This window comes from Gadus morhua, chromosome 12 (assembly GCF_902167405.1).
Source record: "Gadus morhua chromosome 12, gadMor3.0, whole genome shotgun sequence".
Classification (NCBI taxonomy): Eukaryota; Metazoa; Chordata; class Actinopteri; order Gadiformes; family Gadidae; genus Gadus; species Gadus morhua.
The window spans coordinates 7,625,531-7,651,607 of record NC_044059.1 but is presented as its reverse complement, the minus strand read 5'-3'; the positions used below and the strand labels follow the sequence as shown (position 1 = coordinate 7,651,607).

Below are 26,077 nucleotides of genomic sequence, written 5' to 3'. Positions count from 1 at the left end.
TCAGGTCTGTGGCATCCTGTTTGTTCTGGAATCCGGAGCCCGCCATGCCCTTTAACAAAGCGCTGTGGTCAGTCCTTTTGGTCCGCGTCCCAGTTTAATTGGCAGCGCTTACACACCTGTCCGAAGCAAACCCACACCAAGGAGTTCAGGCCCATTCCTAACCAAACGGACCAGAAAATAACCAGAGAGAGAGTGGTGTGAAGAACACAGTTTAGCCAGAAGACGGAGCCGCTAAAAGGGGAACGACCTGCAGTGGTATCATCATCAATCATACGGCAACGACTCCACCTACGCATCCACTTCACTCCCCAAATCCCGACGCCTCCCCCATCCGTGTCCCCGTACGATAATCGATATCCAACCGAACGAAAAACATGACAAAGCTATCAAAGAGAACCTATAAATTATACAGCGATTTCATCCACACGCTACTTTAAATTCTGCCCCAGTGTGTATGATGCACTATCAAATATGCATGACCCTCTCTCTCTCCCTCTGTCTCTGCGCCCCCCTCATCAATAGTTATTGACTGGGTTCTAAAATAGCAATCCAAAGTCACCCAGGCTGGTTTCCAACCTCTGGGGTTTTTGTCATCTGCGTTGATGCGCCGGTGAGTGTGGTGGGTGAAAGGGGGAGGTAGGGCGATTGCATGCCATTTCTCATTAAGGTCGACAGCGAAATTGCCCCCCCGCCCCCTCCCTCTTCCATTAGCAAAGATCATATGAGCGAGCGAGGGAGAAAGAAAGAGAAAGAGAGAGAGAGAGAGAGAGAGAGAGAGAGAGAGAGAGAGAGAGAGAGAGAGAGAGAGAGAGAGAGAGAGAGAGAGATGGGGGGGGGAGAGAGAGAGAGAGAGAGAGAGAGAGAGAGAGAGAGAGAGAGTGCGAGAGCGAGAGCGAGAGAGAGAGAGAGAGAGAGAGAGAGAGAGAGAGATGGGGGGGGGAGAGAGAGAGAGAGAGAGATGGGGGGGAGAGAGAGAGAGAGAGAGAGAGTGCGAGAGCGAGAGCGAGAGAGAGCAAGCAATATAGAGAAAAGAGAACAAGAGGTGTTTTGTTTTGTAAAAATACAGAGAGAGACAGAGATGGGGAGAGATAGAGAGAGAGAATTAGAGAACGAGAGCGCACGCGAGAGAGAGCGAGAGCGCAAGCGCGAGGGAGAGAGGGAGAGAGAAAGAGAGAGAGAACATGCAATATAGTCAGAGAACGAGAGGTGCTTTGTTTTGTAAAAAGATAGAGAGAGACAGAGATGGGGAGAGAGAGAGAGAGAGAGAGAGAGAGAGAGAGAGAGAGAGAGAGAGAGAGAGAGAGAGAGAGAGAGAGAGAGAGAGAGAGAGAGAGAGAGAGGAATTAGCAGGATAACCATGCAAATTAGATAGGTGGCAAACGAAAAAAGGAAATAAAAAGATAAAAGCCAGACAAAGAGGCGTAGGACAAAGCCGGAGAATGGAGAGAGAGCGAGTCGTAGTGTGAGGGAGAAAAAAAAAGGAAAGTGAACTGGAACAGCCAGAAACAAAAGCGATTTTCTGTGGATTGTAAAGAGGACAACAAAGCAAGAAAGAGATTGATAGAGAGAGAGAAATAGAGGGACCGATAAAGAGAGATAGAAAGGGAGAAATATGGAGCGAGAGAGAGATACAATGACACAGAGAGGGAAAGACATTGAGAGAGAGACATAGACACAGAGAGGTACAGAGAAAAAGAGAAAGATGTAGAGAGAGAGAAAGACAGGGGTTGAGAGAGAGTAAGAGCGAGAGAGACATAGACAGTGAGCGAGAGAGAGAAATAAAGAGAGAGAGAACGAGAGAGACATAGACACAGAGAGAGGGAGAGAGATGGAGAGAGGGTGCGAGATGCATAGAAGTAAAGAGTTGGCGAGTGAGAGAGCGTTCCAGCAAACGAGCCAGCAAGAGAGAGAGAGTTAAAGAGCGAGTGAATGAGGGAAAGAGAGCGAGAGAGAATCAGTTAGAGACAGCAAGAGAGAGAACAAGACAATGAAAGACAGAGAGAGAGAGTGAGTGAGTGAGTGAGTGAGTGAGTGAGTGAGTGAGTGCGAACGAATGAGAGAGAGAGTGAGAGAGTGAGAGAGTGAGAGAGTGAGTGAGTGAGTGAGTGAGTGAGTGAGTGAGTGAGTGAAAGAGAGAGAGAGAGAGAGAGAGAGAGAGAGAGAGAGAGAGAGAGAGAGAGAGAGAGAGAGAGAGAGAGAGAGAGAGAGAGAGAGAGAGAGAGAGAGAGAGACAGTATCTATTCCGGGGGTCTTGCTAGACTTGCACTGAGCTCTGAAGCCTAGCTTGTGTCACATCAGGATCAACTGCCTGAGCATCCCGAGCCTTTCATGTGCCTTCTTTGTGCATATGCAAACAGCGGAGAGGGGCGCTCCTTTGACAATTGCCAATTCCACAGAAATATATTTTCATATTGTGCGAGTCTCCCGGCTTGTTAACAACAATGGAGTCACGAGGGGGTGCAGCGAAAAAAGTAGTGAATAATTGAAATCACCTTTTCATATTTTAGCACCGAATGCATCAAATGGATTTCCATTTTTCTCCCATCCAACTAAAGGGCGGTTGCGGGCTGCCATACTATGTTTGCTACTTTTGCACAATTTGGGGTGTTCAGACCAGTATACATGCGCGCACACACACACACACACACACACACACACACACACACACACACACACACACACACACACACACACACACACACACACACACACACACACACACACACACACACACACACACACACACAGAACGAAAAGCAGCCATGCTTCCAGTTAAGCATGACAAAAACAAACCAAAAAAAAAATTTGTATTACCTGCAATATTAATGACCAACCAGTCTTCGGTTGTCAACACTGCAACATGACTGTTTCTAGCAATGCGTTAGTGACGTTAGTGTGTGTAGAAGGTTTGTCGTTGACCGGCCCTTGCTGTGTGACATTACAGCCATGCGGATAAAAACAATGAGACAATCAAGACTTCTCAGACAAGAGAGAGAGCAAGGGATGAAGGGTACGAAAGCACAAGCCCCCCTGCTCACGTCCACAACACAGACACGGCCCCCCCCCCCCCCCCCACCCCCAACCCCTATTAATCCCGCTGAATCAATCCGCCATTCTGGTAAGCCACACGTTAACACAGGTGGGAGGTACTTACGGATAAGTGGCACGCTGGCGTTGGCCGAGCCGATCTTGTTGGTGGCGACGCAGGTGTAGTTGCCGTAGCGATCCTCTGTCATGTTGTTCACGGTCAGCACGGACCTTGAGCTCAGGTTCTTGATGTCGATGCCTTGGCCCTTGATAATCCTGCACCCACGCAAACACCCACACACACGCGGAGAAACACACACACACACACACACACACACACGCAACAAACCACGGTCAGCGACGTCACTCATAAAACTAAGAACAAGGCAGGAGAATAGTTTGTTTATCTTGTCTGATCGCTGACCCCAGGGCGCGTCCAGGGTCGGGAGACAGAAAAGTGACGGGACTCAAGTCGAAGGATGGAGATGTTTATCATTCCGTGGGTGCACAGTGCTTCATCGGGCCGCTTCTTCAACACGTCTATTTATCGCTCTCTCGCTGACACCCGCTGTCTGGGAGAGACAGTTTCAAGGACTGCAAAGGCAGTGTGAGGGCGAAAGAGAGAGGGGGAGTGAGAGAGAGAGAGAGAGGGGGGTGGTGGGGGGGGTGTTGGGAGGGGGAGTGACCCCAAGGTTAGTGTAAGCCAGCTGGGCGCCACTCCACACGTTGTTCTCTGCGCTGCCGCCCAGCTGTGGCGGTATTAACCATAAATCCTGTGTTCCTGTCGAGGCTGGCACCTGGCTGTGAAATGATGACCACTGTGGTAGACTGTACAAATATAGACATATGAACACAGAAAATGTGTATAAATACATTTGTATATAGTTGTTCATCTCTATATAAAGGTGAGTTATATATGGGGAAACCTCATTTATAGTTCATAGTAAAAATCTTACTTTAGTTATCTATTTGGATTAAACCAGTTATGTCTATAACTATATTTTTCTGATAGTTCATTATTATCATTATTTAGATGTATTAGCATCAGTATTATTATTATCACTGTTATTCCTGTAATATTTTATTTTAATATTTCACAAAGTGGTTATCATTTCCATAAGAGCAACGTCTGACTCGCCGGTGCTTGTTTGGCGGCATGCTAGCTTGTCGGCGTGTTGTTGTTGTTTATTTGGGGCTCCTGCTAAATCCCCTGCTGGTTCCAAGCTGTGCCCGTCCACCAGAGAGAGGACAGGTTTCCATCTTGGCTGCGCCGCCTTAGCCTCCCTCCTCCTCCGAACGTTCCCCCCAACCGACGTCGACGCCTGGCGTGTCTCCCCGAGCCGAAGCTACACTCCGTGTGTGACCTTATGTCCGGAATAACTCGGAAACGTCTGCTCCTCCCCCCTTCTCCTGTCATGACGCACGCCACTCGAAACGTGAGCCCCAACGTTTACCGTTAATCTCCGCGGGAAGAGGGAGTACGCCGAGTGCACACTCTCCTCTTCCTCGGATACCGACATGAGCATGATGCGGTGATGCTTCTATTTGTCAGAAGGAGAAGTGCTACCGCGATAAACACACCACCCGCCCCCCCCCCCACCTCTCCTGTCCCATCCCTTCCATTCACAACTGAAGGCAATGCCACATCAAAAAGAGAGATTTTCCTGTCAAACTGTCACATTAATTCAGATGTGAACAAGGCCAGGGCCCTGCATTCATAGCATTCACAGCATAGGAGGGAGCCCCACATATACACACACACGCAGGTACACAGACAGAGAGGATTAACACACAGCGCAAGCGACACTGCCACCACAGCTACGAAGCAAAGCAACAGACAGCGTTTACTCTGCACGACGAGGCTATGGATTCTGTACGGCGGTTCACGTCTTTCCGATGCGAGGAGCGAAGGGAGTCGCATTCCAACAGGGAGACGTTGAATTACGGAACGGCTAGAATCGTGCCAACGCGCCTCCTCAGCTATTTAAATAAATTGAATCCAACCCCGTAATTACAATTAGCACAGTGTGAGCTGATGATTGAAATTGTGCTCACCAGGAGTGGGTAAATGTTGGGTAATGGGGGGTAATTTGGTTTTTAAAATTCAAGAACCAACACTTGAATCGGCGACTGATTGATGTATGTGCCCGGAGTGATCGAAAAGGCAGGCTTGTGGTGACGTAACCTCGACAAGTCCTTTAGGAACGCACAGAATGTGGACACAAAAGAGGTACCGGTGGCGTCCTCCGTCATATCGAGAGCGCCCAGCGTGCGTGGAGACGTAGCATATGCCAAGATGTTTCAGGCGAGAAGCGCAGGTACTCAAGTGCTTGACGCGTTTACCCACAGGATCCGTTGGTCCCAGGTGTACGACAGCAGCCATTGGTGACATTCATTGGCACCGAAGGTATTCCAGCCCGGGATTAGCTTTGTCAACGCGGCCCATTGAAGTAGAAACTGGGTGCAGCTTTTAACAAGGCACCTCGGGGGAAACGGCTCTGGCACTGGGACACAATATGTCAGGTCTGACATGTACCTAATCCCCCCCCTATGACGGTTGCTTAACTTTCTACAACAAAATTTGAAAATGATCTGCAGACGTGGTTGGACCGTTGTCGAGGTTCGGCTCTTCTTAAACAGAGTTTAATGCTACGGGGGCAGGATCATTAAAGGGGACATATTATACCACCAGGTGTGAGTGTGATTAGCTGTTACGTTTGAAAATCTGCCTCTTCTGACATCACAAGTGGGCGCGTCCACCTAAATGTATGATGGATAGATGAGCAACGTTTGCTACAGTCTACTGCGTCGGCTGGGAGACTGATCTATCCAGCACACATCTAGGTGGACACGCCCATTTGTGATGTCAAAAGAGGGCTATTTTCAAAACAGCTTGTGACGGCTATTCACACTCCCACCTGGGGGTATGACATGTCACCTTAAAGTGCTTTGGGTGGGGTCGGACTCCCAGCGGAATAGTACCGGGTTCGAACCCCGACGTTCGATCGCCGTGAGACGCTTCGGGCAAAAGCGTTTTTAGTGAACAGTACAGACGACAGGGCCAGGTCTCCACTCACCGTTTCTCCCCCTTGTACCACTCGAAGATGGGCACGGGCACGGCAGCGGCCTCACACCTCAGCAGGGCGGTCCGGCCCAGGCCCACCCCGTGGCTCTTCATCTCGTGGATGGACGGGGCGACTGGAAGAAGGACAGAGAAGAAGGAGAAAACGTCAACGAGTGATAAAAGGAGGTGTTAGCTTAGCGACTTGTTAGCTAAGGTGATGTAGTATGATGAAGGGTCCTCTCATCCGAGTTATCTTTGTTGTGTACTTGTCTCTATGAATATTTTTACTTTACCGACATTGATTTCCTCTGACAAATGTACTTATGTAAGTCGCTTTGGATAAAAGCGACTAACGAAGTGCCCTAAATGTAAATGTATTGAAAATGTAAGTGTGTTAAACGCCCAGTAGAAGAGATTCAGGGTTCAAACAACAACCTCCACCATCTACCAGTAGGCATCCCTGAGTATAGGTAAACAAAACAAGGCACCGGAGAAGGGACGAGTTCTGGATGGAACCGGTTCATGCAGAGCCTTACGTTACGGTGGGTCAGGTGACCAGAACCGACACATTGGGGATTGACCTGACACTCGATTGTACCGAGGCCAGAGAGAGAGAGAGAGATAGAGAGAGAGAATGGGAGAATGGGAAAGGTACAGCAAGAATACTGAGAGTCGGGAAAACGAATGAACGAAATGAATTGTATTGCATGGTGATAAATTGCTTAATGGAAGTTCAAAGCTTCAATGGCGAAGGCCGGCTCTGTGAATACCGAATGAGTCTCCTTTCATGTGCAGAAATGTGCTGTAAATCTCTCTGCCAGTGTCTGCGGTGGCTGCTTTTAAACACCAGGGCTTTCTCGAGCAGCCCAGCGCGCTATTGTTGCTTCATATATTTACCTCCCTTATGGCAACACAGTCATGAAAATAAATGAAATTACTGAATTGGGAATGTATAGAATTGGCAACAAAAGCATTTGGTCCAATCCAATACACCGTTGGACAGCAGAGGAAGCAGAGACAGAGGAAAAAAAACATAATCCTTCGCTCTCATCCTTCGATTGATCCCGTAATTGGCAAGAAAATGTTAAACCAATTGCATTTTGCATGTTTTATTAGAATTCCCTGTTATCATGGTGATGTTGTATTCACAGGCAGCACCCTTTTAGCTTTCCTTCCTTTGCTCCGTTTTCCACAGGGTTAATGTTGTCGCCAGCTCAACAACACATGTTATCAGAGCGGGAGAGGAAAGATAAAAAAAATAAAAAAAATATATATATGTCAACAGAACAAAAAAGTTGACCCCCCCCTGACCCACAGAAAAAGATATTGGCTGCTCAAGTCCCCCCACCAGGGGCCCCGAGCTAGCCACAGATTGCCATGTCATGAATGAAAGTGACTTATTCACTATTTATATGGCTGACAATGGCGCTTTTGAGGAGCCCCTGTCAGTCAGCGCTGCAGGGGTACGACTTGGGCCGGGTTCCCTTACTCCTTCGTTTACCAACGCGTCTGGAGACCCTGGCCCGCCGTGAGCCCCAGCTAGGAGACGGCCAGTCGCACCGTCAGAGCCCTCCCCGCCCTATCACAATGTGTTGTGCTGTGATGCATTATATTTTTAACCTTTTGATACGTGTACACATGTGTTTACGTACATATATACATATATATATATATATATATATATATATATATATATATATATATATATATATATACGCACACAGTAGCTATGGATATATACACACAATATAACAGGTTGTATCAAAGTCTGTTAGATTTTTGACATATATATATGTATATATATATATAAAAACATATATATATATATATATTTGTGTAAATGCATAAACATATATATATATTTACATATATATATACAACATATATATATTTTTTTACATTTACATTTACATATATATATATTGTATATATATATATAAAAGAAAGACTTTGATACGTGTTATATTGCATATATATATATACATGCAATATAACAGGTTGTATCAAAGTCTGCTTGGCTTTTGAGAGAGCTTTCCCAATTCCTGAATTATTCAATTCTACCATGCCGATGCGCCACAAGTCCTAAACCTGTCATAACACGTCCTCAGTCACATCTCATCTCATAACCGACAGCAAACACAAAATCCATCCCTCACGCCAACAGAGGACAATCACTCCTCAGCCACTGGGCCAAACAACACAAGCACAGCGTCTGATGTGCGGGGCACCATTCCACTCCACACAGGCTCGAACAGGTGGGGAATAAGAGTTCAGAAGTGTGCTTCTGTTGGTGTTGTTTATATTGCCGGAGCAACACTTGAGTGTCTGTGTGTCTGTGTTGTGCGTGAGGGGTTGGGGTATGTATACCGCCACTTGGACTCAGTCAGGTAGAGAACCATGCCCACTTAACTTACCCCTCACTAGCTTTCCGATCTGAGCGTCGTTGTTGAGGATCGATTGCGATGAGCGCGAACACACTCAGTTTGGCTTAACTTTTTTACATTTTTGGTTTATGTTTTAATTCTACTCTACCTGGTGTCGTTTTTAATATGAACGATTCTCTTTATAGGAGCAAGCAATGATTTTTTAGCATTGCTGGTGATACTGGTGTACTGGTGTACTGGATAGTCGTCACCAAGGGGTCGACGACTATACCCTGGTAAGCAAGCAGACAAACGTAGTTCAAGGGGGAATAATATATTGTACAAGGTTCAGTATGTATAGTTGTCCATGATTGATACGTTGCCACGGAACCTTCCTCTGCATCCTAATGAGCATGGCCAAATGTATCCGATACACAGGAGATGTTTGGATTTAGCAGGAGGACTTACTTTTTGGCTTTTTCTTATTATGCCTTTTATGTTGTAGCTCGGTGGAAATGCGAGTGCTGGCCCGATATAGAATTGGGGAGCGTGTTGGCAGGAATTCAGTGGCTGTACGTAAGTTTGTTTAAAGTGCATCTTAAAAGAGACTGCGACTTTGAACATTTAAGTTTTTAAACATGGAATTTGGCCGTTGTCTACGAAAAAGTATGAAGTGTACTTGTATCAAGTATAGTCATATTTTATATATAATTTATCAGATGAAGGCTTTGAGAATGCATGATGTCTTTCATCTCTCTTCCGAATCTGGATCCTCTTAAGCCTTTTGCTCCGATATACATTAAAAGTCAACCCAATTACAAAGTAAATAATTCAACAATTCCCACGATAGCCAATCAGCAAGGGACTTCTAGCAAGGACACCAAGAAAAAGGCATTCTCCAAAACACACACCCTCTCCGTTAAATCATAAAAAGGCATTAAAAAAAATGACACTTGGTCAATAAGGTATCAGTGTGTACAAATGAAAGATCCTCCCGGCGCAACTGAACCAAAACCAAAACACAGTTGGCTGGTCAGTAACAAGCCACATCTGAATTCAACATCAAAGAAAAAATCCATTGAGAATGACACAAATCAATGCGGTACATTGGGCTTCCAGGCCCATTAAGAATCTGCCTAATCCTCCAATGGCGTCATTACGTTGCACCATTGATCATCTGGAGGCCCGTGAAAGCTTCAGGTTGACCTGACCTGCCAGTCATGTGGTACAGTTTGAGGCGGCATTGTGGAAGAGGAGGGTCGATACCTCAACTAACGAGATAACGAGAAATCCCTGGCCGATATTCTGCCTTAAAAACGAAAACAACGCAGAGTCTCTCTCATTTGGCATCTTGTTGTTGGGCTACCTTTGTGTAAATGCCAATTGCCTTATTGACATTTGACCAATTATATGTAATTAGGAATGCCGCTTTTAACCGTGTTATCAGTGACATGTGTATTATAAACTGAATCGGTATATGTTACTGTTGATATAGTAGCCTACTCTTGGAAACGCAGCGACCCAGGATAGGAGTCAATTGTAGCAAATGTAATGATTACTAATACATGACATGAGGAGAAATAACACTGCTCACTACCGTGCAATGTTGTTACGAACAGGAATGCAATAGGGGTTGACTAAATGATAGTTGTCCTTACAGAAACATGCTTTCTGTAATATATACACAGTATATATTTATAATATAATATTGATAGCTTTGGCCATTTGACAAAACTGCTCAGCTTCTACGTTATCTAGCTGCGAGCAAAATCATCACAGGAATGAAGGATTCTCTGTTTAAATATATATGTCAACACTCCAATACTACAACCGCATCAATACCATGGAGAAACAAGCTGTAAAATGTTCCCATGATCTCAGAGGTGGTCCGAAATGCTCATATTTCATATGCAAATCAATAATCATTTCCCTTAAATTTTGGACTGGCAATTTAAATCCCCTGGAAGATGGATCCTATCCATAAAACTCCCTGCACCCAATCTCGTAATTCCAATTTCCAATCTGCTGGCACCACCTCCTTTGTCATCATATATATATCGTCCAACACGCCGCCATTAATTTCTTTTAAAGCAATGCAAAGTAGTGCACCAAATAAATTCCGGAAGTCCTTGATAATCTGGGTAATTTAGTGTCCGGGAGCATGCGGTAATGTTGCTGTAAATCACGGGCAGCCGTTCCCTTGTCGCCCGACAGATGTGGGGGTGGGGGTGGGGTTAGCGGGTGGGAACCAGGAATAGCACAGGGGGGTCGGGGTACAATATGTGCTGCGGCAGGATTACACATTTGTCAGCACCAGGTTGATCGCCGACCATTACTTATTACATCAGCGAGGGAGGGAGGGAGGGAGGGAGGGTGGGGGAGCCAGACACACAAAAAATAAAACCAAAGTTGGTGCGTCCCGCCTGAACCGAAACACTCTCCCAGCCAGACAATGCAAGCTAACATTAACATGCATGGCCTGTGCTGGATACGTGGTGTAGCTGAAGTATATTTAATGCTAATGGACATCGCAGGAGGTTTGTCAGTAAACGCGTGCAGTCTCTTCGACGGTTAGCTCTATTTAGCGGTACACGGCGTGACAATTAATAATTAAATGGTGTGTTGTTCCTCGACTGTACGCAAGTTATTTAGCCGTAAGCCATTGTTTGCCACAGGAACCTTCGCCCGCTTTGTAATTAAAAGATCAACTAATAAGGCCACCTCTTAAGCCATATTTGAAAATGAGTTTTTCCCTCGCAATTAGGAAATGGACTCATCAAAGCATGACTTATCAGCGTGGCCACACACCCACACCCAAACACCCAAACACACACACACACACACACACACACACACACACACACACACACACACACACACACACACACACACACACACACACACACACAGCTCTCCAATTCCAACTACGGCCTCTCCTGAATCATTATTGTGTATGTATTAGCTTTAATTGTATTAGTCAGGAATGCACACTCTAGCCAGTATTTAGTAATGTATTAGATTGTCCCTAAACAAAGTCTCCTGAATCATTGCATTGCATTTTCCCTCTATATAACCCCAGGACCTGTAAATAACCAGCTGCACTGTGGCTTTGACAGCGAGTTGGACTCAGGCCATGTCCACATCATGCAGACGTTTTTTCCGTCAGCACCAGAATAAACAGCACTTCTCAAAACTGGTCCCAACAGGATCCATCTGAAAAGGCCAGCCGTTGCATTGCTGCCGTTCCTGAAACCGACGACGTATAATTATAATTATAATGGATGAATCGACGGTCAGTCAGACTAAAGTGCTCTGTGCGAGGGCCAGAGAGAGGGCATGAACTGAAACTGAAAGAGACTCCCTCGTCGATTCATCTCAAATACATAATAACATTTCCCCGGACTGGAGTAGTCCATCGCGTCCACTGTAAGTGTGTTCGCGTCTATACTAATGCGTTTTGGTGGATGAGGCAAAAGGCTTAGGGCGGTCTCAGGTTAGCCTTCCTCACCAGGATTGCTGATGTTTCCTCCAGCCAGGGCTGGTGGTGGTCCTGGCTGAGAGAAAGGCCGAAACAGAGACACAGACACACCGCTGGACTTCGGTTTTGAAACACAACCAGCACTGTGAGAAGGGCTTTATTCATCCAGGCAACGCGATTTGTTATTAATGCCCTGCTGCATGCGGCACTACCTGAGCCCCAGCGGCAGCTACGGATATCTCTATTTAGGCCCCGGCGTTTAAACCACGGCTCTTTACGGCGGAGACGAGACGGACTACCGGGTTTAGCTGAGGCGGGCTGATGTAAGGGAGGGCCGTGTTGGAGATAAAGTACCTGTGGCGTGCCCCTTCAGACGTGCATCCATGTGGAATGGGATACACACTCAGGCACACACACACACCTTAGTTTACATCTTTGTCATTACCGGAGTGTTGTCAATGTCCTTAAGATGCAGGGTGCCTGTCTGCTGACCGGCAGTTGAACAGGTTAAGCCTATTATTTGCGCGAGAGGTGGTCACGACTCTGAAAAACAACTGTCTGGGGAGTCAAGGGGCCATGTTGTGGGTATATTTGCCATACAGCAGGGACGGAATACAAAGCAGCCAGAGCCTAAAGGCTGGGGGCTTCAGAGGAGAGGGGGTGGAGAGAGAGAGAGAGAGAGAGACAGAGAGAGAGAGAGAGACAGAGAGAGAGACAGAAGAGAGAGAGAGAGAGAGACAGAGAGAGAGACAGAAACAGAGAGAGAGAGAGAGACAGAGAGAGAGAGAGAGAGAGAGAGCGAGAGCGAGAGCGCGCGACCAGGGGGTCTGAAGCAAACAACCAAGACAGAGCAGTGTCAAGCATTTGAAGTGTTCACATTTAGCCTCCCCCGGAGCTTTAATGAAGACCAGAGACGTCTACCTCGACGCTACAGCTGTAATTGCGATAGCCGGCGCTCTAATGTGCATGCTCATAATTAATTAAAAGCTGATCACAGATTTCTCGACCAATTACCGTACACAGGGCGGAAAAAACAACAAAGAGAGGTGTGTGTGTTTTCTTCTTGCTACTCTCACGGTCAACGGGTGCGTTGGATTCACAGCGGCAGGGAGCCGACGGAGGGAGGGGGTCATCTCAGAAGCATGCAGGGCAGGGGCCTGCATGCTTCTTATCCCAACACCACGGAAAACGGCCAGCCATGTTTGTTTTCTCTACAATTAAATGACCTGTTTTTATTTAGGCCTAATTCAAACTTCTAGAGGGGCTGGTCGTGTCTGGAATGTCTGGAAGGGTTCAAAGTAAGGACCAATCGTCTAGCATAGACCTATAGATGTATGATACATAAGCCTCATCATATCCTCAACGACCCGGACGTCCATCTTTCCCCCTAGCGATTTGCTTACATTTACATCTACATTTACATTTAGGGCATTTAGCAGACGCTTTTATCCAAAGCGACTTACAATAAGTACATTTGTCATAAGAAGTGCATCAATATATCGCTGTCGGTACAGAAAGGATGTTCATAGAACCAAGTGCAAGTACCGCCATCGCTAGGCTAACCAATTCCCTGTGTTACAGCCATGATAGCAGTTACTGCAGTTGCTACACAGTTAAGTACTATAATACAATACAATACAACACAACACAATACAGTGTACAATGGTGGCCAGAAGGGGGAGGTTGGCTATGCAGTGTCGAGGTGGACTCTGAACAGGTGAGTCTTGAGTCTTTTTCGGGAAGATAGTGAGAGACTCTGCGGTCCTGAGAGCGGCAGGGAGATCGTTCCTCGTTCCTGTAAGCTATGCTTACAGGATAAACCGTTGCAGATGTAGCAAAATGTACATGTTGTTTCGGGGCTACACCCCTGATACAGGGCAACGTGTCTGGGAACTAAGGAGCCACAAGGGAACCCCCCACTGTGGAGGAAAACAAGCCGCCGAGAAGCAGGGGGTAGGCACGCCCTCGCCTGGTGAACACCTGAACCTTCAACGCAAGGTGCTGGACGAGCCCGCAACACACTGCATTACAACGGCTAACAACACAGACACTTTAAGCTCGGCGAATAGCGAAATGGGATAAGAAAATAAACGAACATATGTGAGGGGGAAACGCAGAGAGGCATTTTGTAAAGTGCAGTGAATTACTTTAGCGGTGTGCTTCCATTTCCCAGGCAATTGTCCCTGGAAACGGTTGCACTATAAAGCGACGGAGCCATTGAAGACATTTAATGCCTTCATCGTTGGAGACATCTCTGTAGCGTTGACGGAGCATCTGACAACCTGTCTGGAGATGTTTTGATCAGCTCGTGATTTGCCACATTTACGCGTTGCGATCGGTGCAACGCCATAAGTGAGTCACCAGCAAACATCTGGCGAGGTTTCAAATTGTTTAAGCAGCCAGATCTGGGAGACGCTACAGATTGCTGAAGTGCTGCATAGCAAGCACACAAGCACACATAGCATCAACAGTTGTGGTGGTAGTGGTGTTGTGCGAAAACTGTCAAATGGCAGAGCGCAGAACATCACAGGGAACTGAGCTTTGGTACGTGTAAGAGACACTGTCTTCAAATCTGTGGAGATGTCACACAGTGCGTTTCACACATTCGTTTGAATTTTCTTCAGTGGTTAGGGAGATTGGACACGCCCATCTAAAAAAAAATAATGGGAACAAACTGAAGCGTCCATAAACCTGGATAAAAATATAGTGACGAGAAAAAATATTATTATTATTATTAAAGATCTTCAACTAGTTTATACCTTCAGTCTCAGATAACAAAGTGAGCCCTTGATATTTAGAATATTTGGCCACATATGTGGCACATTTGTGCTTTTTCTCGATCAGAGCAAACCACAAAAAGGCGACAAACATTGAATATAAGAAGGTTTCTGTAATCAGTTACACCTTCATTCAAAAAAACAAAACAAAGGTTTTGTATTTTTATCATTATTCACCCAAACTATTTCTCTAGTTGTTGTTGAAGCTCAGGCAGATATTCATCCCTGATGGATTTCTGGTCGCTTTTTTTTAACCCCTCGGACTCAAATACACAGAGGATTTATGCGCCGGAATATCTTCTGAAATCAAACGGTTCAATAACGACCCACACCTGCAGCCCGAGATGAATATGTAAAACCCAGAAGAGGTTCAGAGATCAAATTTCGTCCAATCACCACCGGAATATCCTTTAGTCGAGTGGGCCTTTCAACCAATCAGAATCCCCCACTGTGACCTTGTGGAGGGCTCCCACGGCTTAAAAAGAACCGCCTAAATAAAAGTCATGGTCCATTCATCATTGAGATAATAAAAAAGCCTCAGTGGACCTTTAGTTTAAATTAGGAACGCCTGATCAAGGCTCTGGCAGGATTCACACTGAAGTTGTTACACGCAACATGGTAAGCCATCACCTACCCCAGCAGGAATAATCACCATGTCAGTATCTGGTTCATCATAATAAGGAGAAGGGAAGGGGCGGAAGGCAGGAAGGTGTTATTGAAAATCAACTGTATTTCACACGTTTTGTCACGTTGGCCGAACAGACGGGCTAAATGGTTGTAGCAGGAATACCTCTGTCAGTCACTGTCTAATTCATCACATAAAGCGTAGTCAGGGAGGGAGTGTGAGGGGGGGGTGCAAGGATAGCGTTATTAAAAATCCAAACATGCGAGTGCTTCGTTTTGTTTTCATTACTTTGATGTGCTTAGTTTTAATTAGCAGATCTAATCTGCTAATTAGCCCGGAGGTCATCTCTCCTCTTCGCAAAAAAAAAAAAAGCCATCATTATTTTGAAAGAGGAGATGAATTTTTCGGCCATGTATTTAATTAGACTGTTAACCCTTGCAATGTGTCTGTTTGCCATTTGCTCCTGTCATTAAAGTGGCAAGCAAGGAATGCGGACGTAGATTTTTTATTTTGTTAATGCCACACGCTTCTATTTGTCTTTGAAGAAATCTATCTGTGGTCTGATTTCTATCGAGCTTGACACATGCCACGATCCCTGTCGAATCATAAAAAATAAAAAAAGGATTTCCTTTAGTGTCGTCGACTTTCTTTCGCAGTCCAAAACCAACACATTTTAATATCATAAAGCTGTCTTTTTTATAGAGTTCAACAGATCCTCCAACCACTCCAATATCCCAGGAGCTGTCCTCACACTCTTTTCTCCTCTGACCAATACAATTTGTTAAGTAACTTTTACTGGAAGGGTGGAGAGACACACCACAAAACACAAGGGCCTTGTTTACCCTCTCTGGCACGGCCGTAGCTGAACGTAGACATTTAGGGTGGAGGGGAGGACGGTAAATCGTAGAGACGGCTTCTGCTGACCAAAGCAAACTGCCCTCCTGGTGTCGTAGTTGTCATGGTTATTTGGATGATGACGGAATCGAGTTGATGGGGAGCATTTATATTTATTTTTACTATATGAGTCAATGCATGTGAGCAGGGAGAAAAAAAAACGCAATAACTTTTAGTTGATGCATGAAGGACGCTGGCGGAGACACAACATCACATTATTACGCCTTTCGTTTGATAACCAAACTCAAGTGGCGTTTAAAAACATGTCTGAGCCTTTGGGAAGATAGAAGCTTCTATTTGATAAATAAAAAGTAAAAGTGCTCTTACTGTCAAAATAGTGTAGAAGGCAGGTTATTTCCGAGTTATTTCTCTGATTTATCTATTTAATGCCGCACTCGATGCGTAGGAACTGACAACTTCTTCCAGACCCCCCCCTTTCTCTCCAGAGAACCCTCAAAACGTGCATCGCTTTTAGCTTTTTCATCTTCCCCTCAGACAAAATCGACTGCACTTTCACTACAAGCAAATCTGTGTGGCGGATTGTGTTATTTCTACTTTGCTTTCCCCATGTTTCTTCCCCTTTCCTTCCATCTGTGTGTCTTCATCCCCTCCTCTGCGTTACGGGTCAAAGGTCAATAAACACCTTCTCATTCCTAATCCCAGGTGTTTGTGAGCGTCTGTCCCTCTACCCCTCCCCACTCTGGCAAACACTATGTGGCTGCATCGAAATACACTGATCTGTGACAGAATAATAGATTTGGGATGAGGCCCAGGCACACCTCTCTCTCTCTCTCTCTCTCTCTCTCTCTCTCTCTCTCTCTCTCTCTCTCTCTCTCTCTCTCTCTCTCTCTGAGGGGTGATGGGGCTGGCGCTGGGAGAAGTCGGGTAGAGGAGTAGCCTCAAGCAGGCCATATTGCCCGCTCACAGCGGCTTTGTGAACGGCATATTCAGGTGTCCACAAGCATGCCAGTTGTCAAATGTATACCAGGTATGAGAAGCAGACGAATGACCTAAAACTAGATTTCCATACAAACCATAACAAAGTCTTTCAGTCATTAGCTGAAGCTGAACGCTAGTAATAAATCACACAACAATTGATCAGTCAGAAGCGATACACAACAATGAGACAAAAACACAAGCGTAACATTCTGCATGTGCGCAAGCCAAGGCCACTGGCGATGCTGGAGAATTCCCTTGCAAAGGGGTAGACTTGCGGCAGCCGTACTCAGAACAGGACATCAGCAATAGTCAAATATTTACGAGCGATCGGGGGAGAGGGCATGAGGGATTGACAGCGGGAGGCCCCCGTGAACCGGGCTGAACTAATTACAACTGATGGATTTTGAATACATTCTTGTCCAGATGATGACATGAGCGATGGGAGTCACCGGGACTACTCATAATTTATGAGTCCCGCAGACCCCACACACCAGGTCGGTAGGTACAGTATATGGGGAGGGATTGAATATGTTGTATGGTTATTATGAAGGACAGCAATGTGTGATGCATGTTAAGAATTCATGTGTTGTTGAGAAACATCTTTAATGTTGCATACATCAAATATACATGGATTACTATGTCAAACCATGGCATCGCAACCATGTCAAAAAATGAGGTATATATATATATATATATATATATTAGTGATGTCAGTTAAACGCGTTATTAACGGCGTTAACGCAAACCAATTTTAACGGCGTTAATTTTTTTATCGCGCGATTAACGCAATTTATTTTTTATTTTTTATTTTTATCGGATATCATATACGTTATCAGTATATGCCAATGTTGTTATCAATAAAAAACATTTGCACAAGGCAAGCCGATGCCCTTCTCCATGTTGATAAGAGCATTAAAATGAGAAAAAATAATGGGACAAAGAAATCAAGGGATATTTAGCATAGAAAAAAGATTTGCGATTAATCGCGATTAATCATGAGCTAACTATGACATTAACGCGATTAATCGCGATTAAATATTTTAATCGCTTGACAGCACTAATATATATATATACATACTAATCTAGATTGACATTTTTACTGAACGGCAATCATCACACCATTGTGTGGTCAAGGACGGATACTAAAATTAAAAAACACATTTCAGCTCATATGTATGCACCATAATATATCCTTCTTTCACTATGAGTTTGGGGCCAAATAACTTTGAAAAGCTTTCAAAGAGCTTGACTTAAGTACTCATTTGACCTCGATGTACAAAATCGACTTTGGGATACAGGGAAAAGATTTAAAAGCAGAAACGTCCAAAATGGATGAGTGCAAAACTCTGTAGCTCTGTCAACTTCAGATAGCTCTTGGTAAATGACCCATGCGAGGGGGGAAATATTCCCCAAAAAGCTTGGTGAAATATATATCTGACCTAAGATAGCACCCCACATGTCTGGACAAAGGCGAGAGAGTAGTGCAGTGTTGTGAGTGTTCGGCAGTGAAAGAAAGTAAATGTGCACAGTGTACTTGGACATGTGATTTCTTGCAACAACCACACAATAACCCAGTGTGCCCTTCCTTGGCAAATTCAGCTGCAGTCTGTGACATACACCATTCATTTTTAACACGTATATCTTCTAAGTCCCACAACATGAAGCCGTTTCTATCTTCCAAGACATCCTTCATCTCTGAAACAACATTGCAACACAGTTATAAATAATTGCTCACTCTTCCTCCCCAAGCAAGCTTGTTACAGCGAAGTCTAACATCAAAATAATAGGCATTGGGTGTCATCTTAAGGATGAAATGGAAATGGCTTGAATTCGAAGTATGCATTGTCAAGAGGTGATACTGGCATTAATCAACATTGTCTCAACTAGAATATTTAACTTCCAGGCGCACACAACACCATCCATCTTCCCGGCTGTGTGATTGATGAGTTCAACCGACCCCAGGTGCCTGAGCGCTGGACATTAACAGAAGAGAAATATCCTCACGAAACACAGGGATAAGAGTCGCGCTTTTGGAAATAAAAGCGTGCAGCAATTATGGTGAGGCCAAGCCTTCTCCCTGCGCTCTTATACGGGGCGGCGTATTCCATGTGGCCACAATGGCTAAAGCCCAGCGTCATTCATTAATGCCCGGATCCCTCATTACCATTCGCTCACACTTTTGAAAGTCTCATTACCTGCATAATGGAATAGTCCTTAGAACAGCCAGACCCTTCCCTGCTACGAATTAATCACCTCCGCGATGCACAGACAAAAAAGGGAATTCTCTCGTTAAATATTAAAAACAGAGCCGTATCAAACTCCTTGAGCTTCGTACTTTGGAGAAGTTATATCATTATTTTTAACATATATATTTATAAATATATCTATATATATGCGCCTGATGAGAAGGTTCCTTGAGGAGCCATTTTGGACCCTATATGGTGTACCCCTTTACCTGCTCTTTAATGACATGAATCTGTATTCACTGTACGTCGCTTTGGGATTAAAGTCTCTGCTTAATAACACCATGGTTAACGTACAACGACCCCTTTGGTATCAGGGATCTACTCACAGTTAACTGTGACTCTGACGGTCTTGGTGTCCGGGAAGGCGATGTCGTTCAGCGCACTGCACTCGTAGTCCCCAGACTGGTCCCTGGTGATGCCGGTGATGTTGAGATATTCACTGCTGTCGTACTTCTTAGCTGTCATAGGAGGAATCACACACACACACACACACACACACCTTATTTAGAGGGAACACAGGAGCTGCATGTATGTGCATATATATATATATATATATATATATATATATATATATATATATATATATATATATATGACACCATATATTACCATTATGCAAATGTTGTTTACACCGCGGCTTGGAACAGCAAAGGCAGAATCAAGGCCTTTTTTATGCGTCTTTCATCCAGCAAAAACAATGGACGCGTTTAGTTGTTTTTCAGAACAGCATTAAGTCCACCGTCGAGCGCTTGACTTCAAAAGCTAAGGTGTGGAATTTGCTGTGCATTGTGCCAGGATTGTATGGGTAGGTGTAGTAGAAGAGAATGAGATGATTGCACAAAGCGCTGCACTATTATTGATCCTTGAGTTGCTGCATTAATGGCTTTGAGTACAGTATCTGCATCCGAGGACACACATTGCACATTTTTGGATACATGTTTCATACGTGGACATAAAAAAGTAAACATATTATACGGCCACCAATTTAATAATCACGCCCTAATAGCCCCTTTACAGTTCGGTTCGAGTAATGGATTGGATGGGTCCTGGGTATTGACTGACACTTAAAGTTTACGGCTTGGAGTTAGTGCGGGTAAGAATAAGGTGGCATCCGTGCGTTTGGCTAATGGTTCAACTCTCAGGGAGCTGCTGCTCCAAGCACCGCTGCGGATAGGGCCGTCCGTTTGGACAGACCGCAGTCGAGCCCTGTGCACATGTCTTCCAGATGGCTAATGTTGCTTACACTAACCATTATGCAGAGCACTATGGCAACGCCAGGTTGATTGACAGGACCGCACCCAGGCAATTTGCAGAGGGGGACGGAAAAGTGTGCAGCGATACGTCGACGCTGATATCGACGACTTCTATCTATAACTTCGATGATGTGCGGATAATAACGGTAAATCTCTGGTGGCGTGTCTACCTATTTATGGGAAGGGTTTTAATGCAGGTGGATGGGGAGGGATGTATAGATAGTCCTGGACGACACCGGCTGAAGGCCTGCCCATCAAATTGCTGTATTAGCGTTTAATTGGCTTCCAGCATGGCACACGCCACCAATTAGCAATATGAGGCATTTCACATTTGCATCATCGACCGAAATGCATTACCGCTCGGTTTGTTAAATGTTTATACATTAGCCGACACAATTCTGTCGCCTCAGCAGCCGGGCGAAATAGCATTTATGTGGTGCTTTTGCATGGTTCTTTCTATTAAATGGAAATCAAATAAATAAATGAAATCTAATCAGAATGCTGACAATGAAACCAATTTGACTGAGTGTGCTTGTCTAATAAATGCCAATGGAATCCCAGCAGGTAGCATCGAGGAGGGGGGGTGGGGTGGGGGTGAATGAGCGAGAATCACCACCGCACATACTCCCCGGATCAGAATTCATTTCCGACAGGATAGTGTGAAACGTCCTTATACAGTGCTTCACGGGGAGGGAAGGTTACAGTGGGGTTTTGGATTGAAGGGGGTTTGCAGTGGGAGGGGGACGAGTGCACAAAAATGCACAGTCAAGCAAAATCCAGCCCAAAACCCTGATCAGAAGACCCCCATTCTCTCCTCCCTCCCCCCCTCTACACCCACAGAGTGGCTGGATGCTGACTCTGAGATATCGCATGTTATAAGTAGAGTCCTGGTTTCGACTCAGTCCGTGCTTGTGCCATAGAGCGCCGTGGTTTCTGTTAAGCCCCGTCTTCCCCTTGCGCCATGAGCACAACTTGAAGCCCTGCTGCTTTAATATGCAAAAAAAAGTGAAATCCATTTGTTGGTCTAACTACCATGTCAACAACGTGGATAAATCCCGGGGGGCTCAGGGCAGCCTCGATAATGACTTTTTCCCCTTCTCTGGTCACACTGCTGCGGCGGATTGGATAGAGCTCCCCGACGCCCGTGGGGATAAGGCGACGGTGGCTAAGCAAACAAACGGCCCCAAAATACAGGAAATGGGAGACACAAGGGCGATCAATACCAGAGCACTGAATGGCTGAACGTTCACCACGGGGGGAAAAAAGGGAAAAGTCGGAAATAACGTTCGGAAGATAGGTGGAGCGGGGGAGGGGGAGGGGCTGAGGGCAAAAAAAAATGGTGGGCGTCCCAATTGCACACAAACGTCAGTCGGCACCGCGCGTGGAAAAAGCAAAACGACATTAAATTATCTTCGTTTCACCGACTGTCTAAGAGTCTGGCCACCCGAGCCTTTATGGATTGTTGCGCGGGGGGCCATTAGTGGGTTTTGCACCGCGTCTCTGGGGGTCTTTTTTATAGCGCGGCACCGTTGTATACGGTGCTCCCCACTCACACCACTTTAAAACAAGAGGCGGGGAGGTTATGGATTATGAAAGAGCTGAAATATAGTTCGACTGCCTCCCCCCCGCCCCCCCCGCCGCCAGCTTGACACGCTGGATGGCTGCGCAGCACAGCTTGACCTATGCAGTTCCCCCCGGCAACCCCTCACCCCGCCCCATCCCCTCCCCCTTAACCCAATGCATCCGATACCTAATGGAGACTTATGGTCCTCACAGTAGATGGGGAACCCGCCGAGGGCCTCGTAAAGCCTTTCTATAGGGACGATGGAATAATAAAAATAATATTCATAATAATAATAATGATAATAAAAACCCGTTGGCCCTGGATGGGGGGCGTGGGGGAACAAGTGGTAAAATGCGTTTAGTACCATTCGGCTTGGGCACTTTATATGGTTTCTAAAGTAAAGGTTGAGGGAACTTGATTGAAGGCATGCATATATAGAGAGGAGCGGAAAGGCACGTTTATCATAGTTCTGCCCTGGTGAGACGTTTGGATGCGTCAGCAGAGTGTCAACGGTTTGCTGACAGGTTAATTAGGGGCCGGTTATGGTTAAGGTTATGGACACAAAATAGATTTTATGAGGAAGGTGTGGGTGAGGTTCATCATGTGTGAAGTAAGTGATTCAAAGTGAGGACTTCAGATGTGTAATATATCATAGTTACGACGATGTCAACGTGGTATTTTGATAAAAGAAATACGTTTTTTGTTTTGATCCTTGACAATGAAGAGGGAAAGTTAGGGCAGGGGAGGATGTGAGTCCACCCTTCAGTAAGGTGCCTGGGTGGGCAATAGGTACCCTAACGGATCATTAATGCATCTTACAAATGTGCTCTGGATAAAGGTCTGCTAAATAACGAAAACCTAATGGTTAATACATGTCGTTACATCACATATGATAAATATTTCAATGATTAAATGGATGAGCACAAAGCGTCAATTTGTACTCCAGACCGTCTCTGCGGTTTGTCTTTAATCCTCATCGTTAAAAATCATAGTTTGTTAAATTGTAAATAAGTAATCTTGCCCCCTGCCGGCCCTTTGATGTTGTGAAAGGACATTTTCCAAGCAAATCTCTCAACGCAATTTCACAGCGGTTGAGTCTAAACACCATCAACTCGGTGAGATCCGAGCCATTTCATCCGTGAGAATATCCTCGCACAATGCCTGAAAGTAGTCATGGGGGAAGAAAAGGCTTTTCATGATGGGTAGCCGAGAGATTCCTGCTGCATCTTTCCAGGTCATCCGGTATAGCATGTTTTATATTCTTAGAGATGATCAGTTTGTACAATGCCCCATGATAACATTGCAGAGTGGCTGCAAATTGGTCGGTGGGAAAGTGAAAAACCCTCCGAGCTTAAGATTTGGGGACCGTGAAGGATGCACACAACAAAGTAATAAATAAAACTTGCTCGTCGTGGTCCTGGAACAGATTTCTGCAGCAACGGGCCTTGTGACGTGATGGGATGAATTGCTGAAAGGAGTCCATCTCAGTGTAGATGGAGTGTGCCATGAAGGGATTATTGGGACAGCAATGCTGTTAAGATTCATGGTGCCGTTAAATGTTCCTCACTGGCCTTCATGCACCCCAATGTGTGCTACTGCTACTAGAACCTGGCCTTCGTTATCTGACTAGCCTCTCCTAGCTGGTGTTGTTATATATACTTGGACTTCTATGTTGGCAAACTCTTCAACATTGGCACAGGAACAAATAGTCGAGTGGTTAGGTTGTTGGTTCTGCCTCGATCCTCAATGTCAACAGTCTAGCTAATGGCGTCCTCGATTTGCTCATTAACCACCTCCGAATTCTCTGCAATGTCACTTTGGAGTGTGTTGGCGGTGTAACATTTCCACAACAATCTTTTTGAAATGGAGTATGCATGTTGACTGAAGAGAGAGAGCGCAAACTGTTGAGATTTATTTTAAGAACGACACAGCAAAAAACTTTTGATGTCAAGACTCTCCTCCGACTATAGGAACCCAGCTGACTCATTAAGGGATCACACAACCCACGAGCACAGAGACACGTCTCAAACTAACACGACAACAAGCCTCTGTTGGGTTTGTACTCGGGCTACTTTTGAAAGAATGATTTTCCTAAGGAGGACTCGAGTCATGTGTTAACACACCCCCGGTTTTGATTCCTGGCCATCTTGGTTTGATTAAGTAATTGGAACCGGACATGCCATTCCTTATTTGCATTTCTTAAATTGAGTCAGACTCTCTGAAACACTGTGTTGACTCAGAATGTACAATAGCATGTCCACTGCTCAATTCAGACGGGACAATTATTCAGCCCCATTTTCCATTTTTCACACACTCTCTAATGGCAACCACAGGTGGCAAGCAAGCATCCAATTAAACGGACTGGAGCTGAATATACCAATTTGCATAGGCCCTATAGAATGTTGATGATTCAGCGAGAAATAAAAGCTAATGATGTTTAGAGGTAGTCCAAAAAATTGTCAAGCTTGATGAAGCCAAGCCCCTGGAAATGAATAAGCGTGTCAAAAGATGCTCAAATTCCCCACCGTGTTTCATTACACACGCTTCTTATCCGGGCACTTGAAACCACACACACTTTTCTCAGACTGAATCTCCAACGGGGGTATGTCCAAAAGCCTCGGTGCATTAAATATTCACCTGATTAACCGTGTATAAATGGATGGCCTGTAACTGCAGCTGACTAATAATAAGTTATTAATAAGGATTCACTTCCAGGAGAATGATGGATTGTTTTTTGCCTGTACGGGATCTTGTTGCATCATCTTGCCCTGCGTTGCACAAAGGTTTCCTTATTGATTTTAGTTGCGATGGGGGGTTCTTCGAAGGTCAGGCGAACCATTAAACAGGAAGGAGGAGCTGCACGCCACAGATTATACGGCTAGACATTAACCAAACGACTAACCAGCAGCCACTAGAATCCAAACAGCCGTATCATAATGCACGCTGAACAATGGAGCCATGGAATAATACGAATATCTCTACGGAAACAAGAAATAATGGAAAGAAAAAAAAAAGGCTTATTAACGGGACAAAGGCGATGTAAACACGATGGACTGTGGAGCCAACGTAGATTCTGTGAGCGCTCTATGGGATGTTGAGGAGATTGTCAGTAGCATCCCCCGGACCTCAGGGAAGACCACCGTGGGCAAATTAAGGAAATCACAGCGAGGTTGATTTAGCATTCGCTGCCAACGCTGTCAACGCTTGAGAAACAGTAAGCAATATCCCACATTGTGTAGGAGAGCAATGAGTAGACTTCCTTCAGGGCTGCGTCGTGCAGATAGGCCCGGGCGATGCTAACAATCCATTATGGTATAAATAGCCGCATTTTCTACATCCATTTATCCTCTTAACTCGCAGGGAGCAATAAATGGGGAGCTAGTCCATTTTTCCCCCGCGCCATTGTTAGGACATCTCATCCAGAGCCAGAGTTCAAGGAATTGGCCATGGGCTGAATCGCCCTGTCTGAAGAGAACCCACGACCCAGATTATTTGTGAACCCTGACATTATACTCCTGCACAGATCACTGGCTGTCAATCCAAGCCAGGGGCCGGTACCGGTCCAAAGGGTCTGGTGGGTAGTCTGCATGGGATGCCACCTATCTGACCCGGGGAGATACCCTGGCCGTCTCTCTATCTCGACATATTTAGTAATCACCAGCCAGGAGTACAACACCTGTTTGAGGTGGAGATAAGGCCAACAGATATTGGTGGTACTGCAGTCATGGTCGTAGTTGTGCAACGCGTGCGTGTGCGCGCGCGCGCGCGCGTGCGTGCGTGCGTGCGTGCGTGTGTGTGTGTGTGTGTGTGTGTGTATGCTTGAGTGTGTGATAACATCAGGAGCAGA

General features: G+C 45.5%; 1 protein-coding gene across 1 annotated transcript in view; it reads right to left on the bottom strand.

Annotated features, from left to right (window-relative positions):
• Nucleotides 1-2,783: 2,783 nt before the first annotated feature.
• The window catches only part of negr1 (neuronal growth regulator 1), a 90,364-nt gene continuing 67,070 nt past the window's right edge, over nt 2,784-26,077 (bottom strand). Inside the window, exons 4-6 of the mRNA XM_030372743.1 lie at nt 19,740-19,871; nt 6,105-6,225; nt 2,784-3,303 (exon numbers count right to left, since the gene is read on the bottom strand). Coding sequence (XP_030228603.1) covers nt 2,871-3,303; nt 6,105-6,225; nt 19,740-19,871 — 686 coding nt within the window. The 3' untranslated portion in view covers nt 2,784-2,870. The remainder of the gene's footprint in view (nt 3,304-6,104; nt 6,226-19,739; nt 19,872-26,077) is intronic.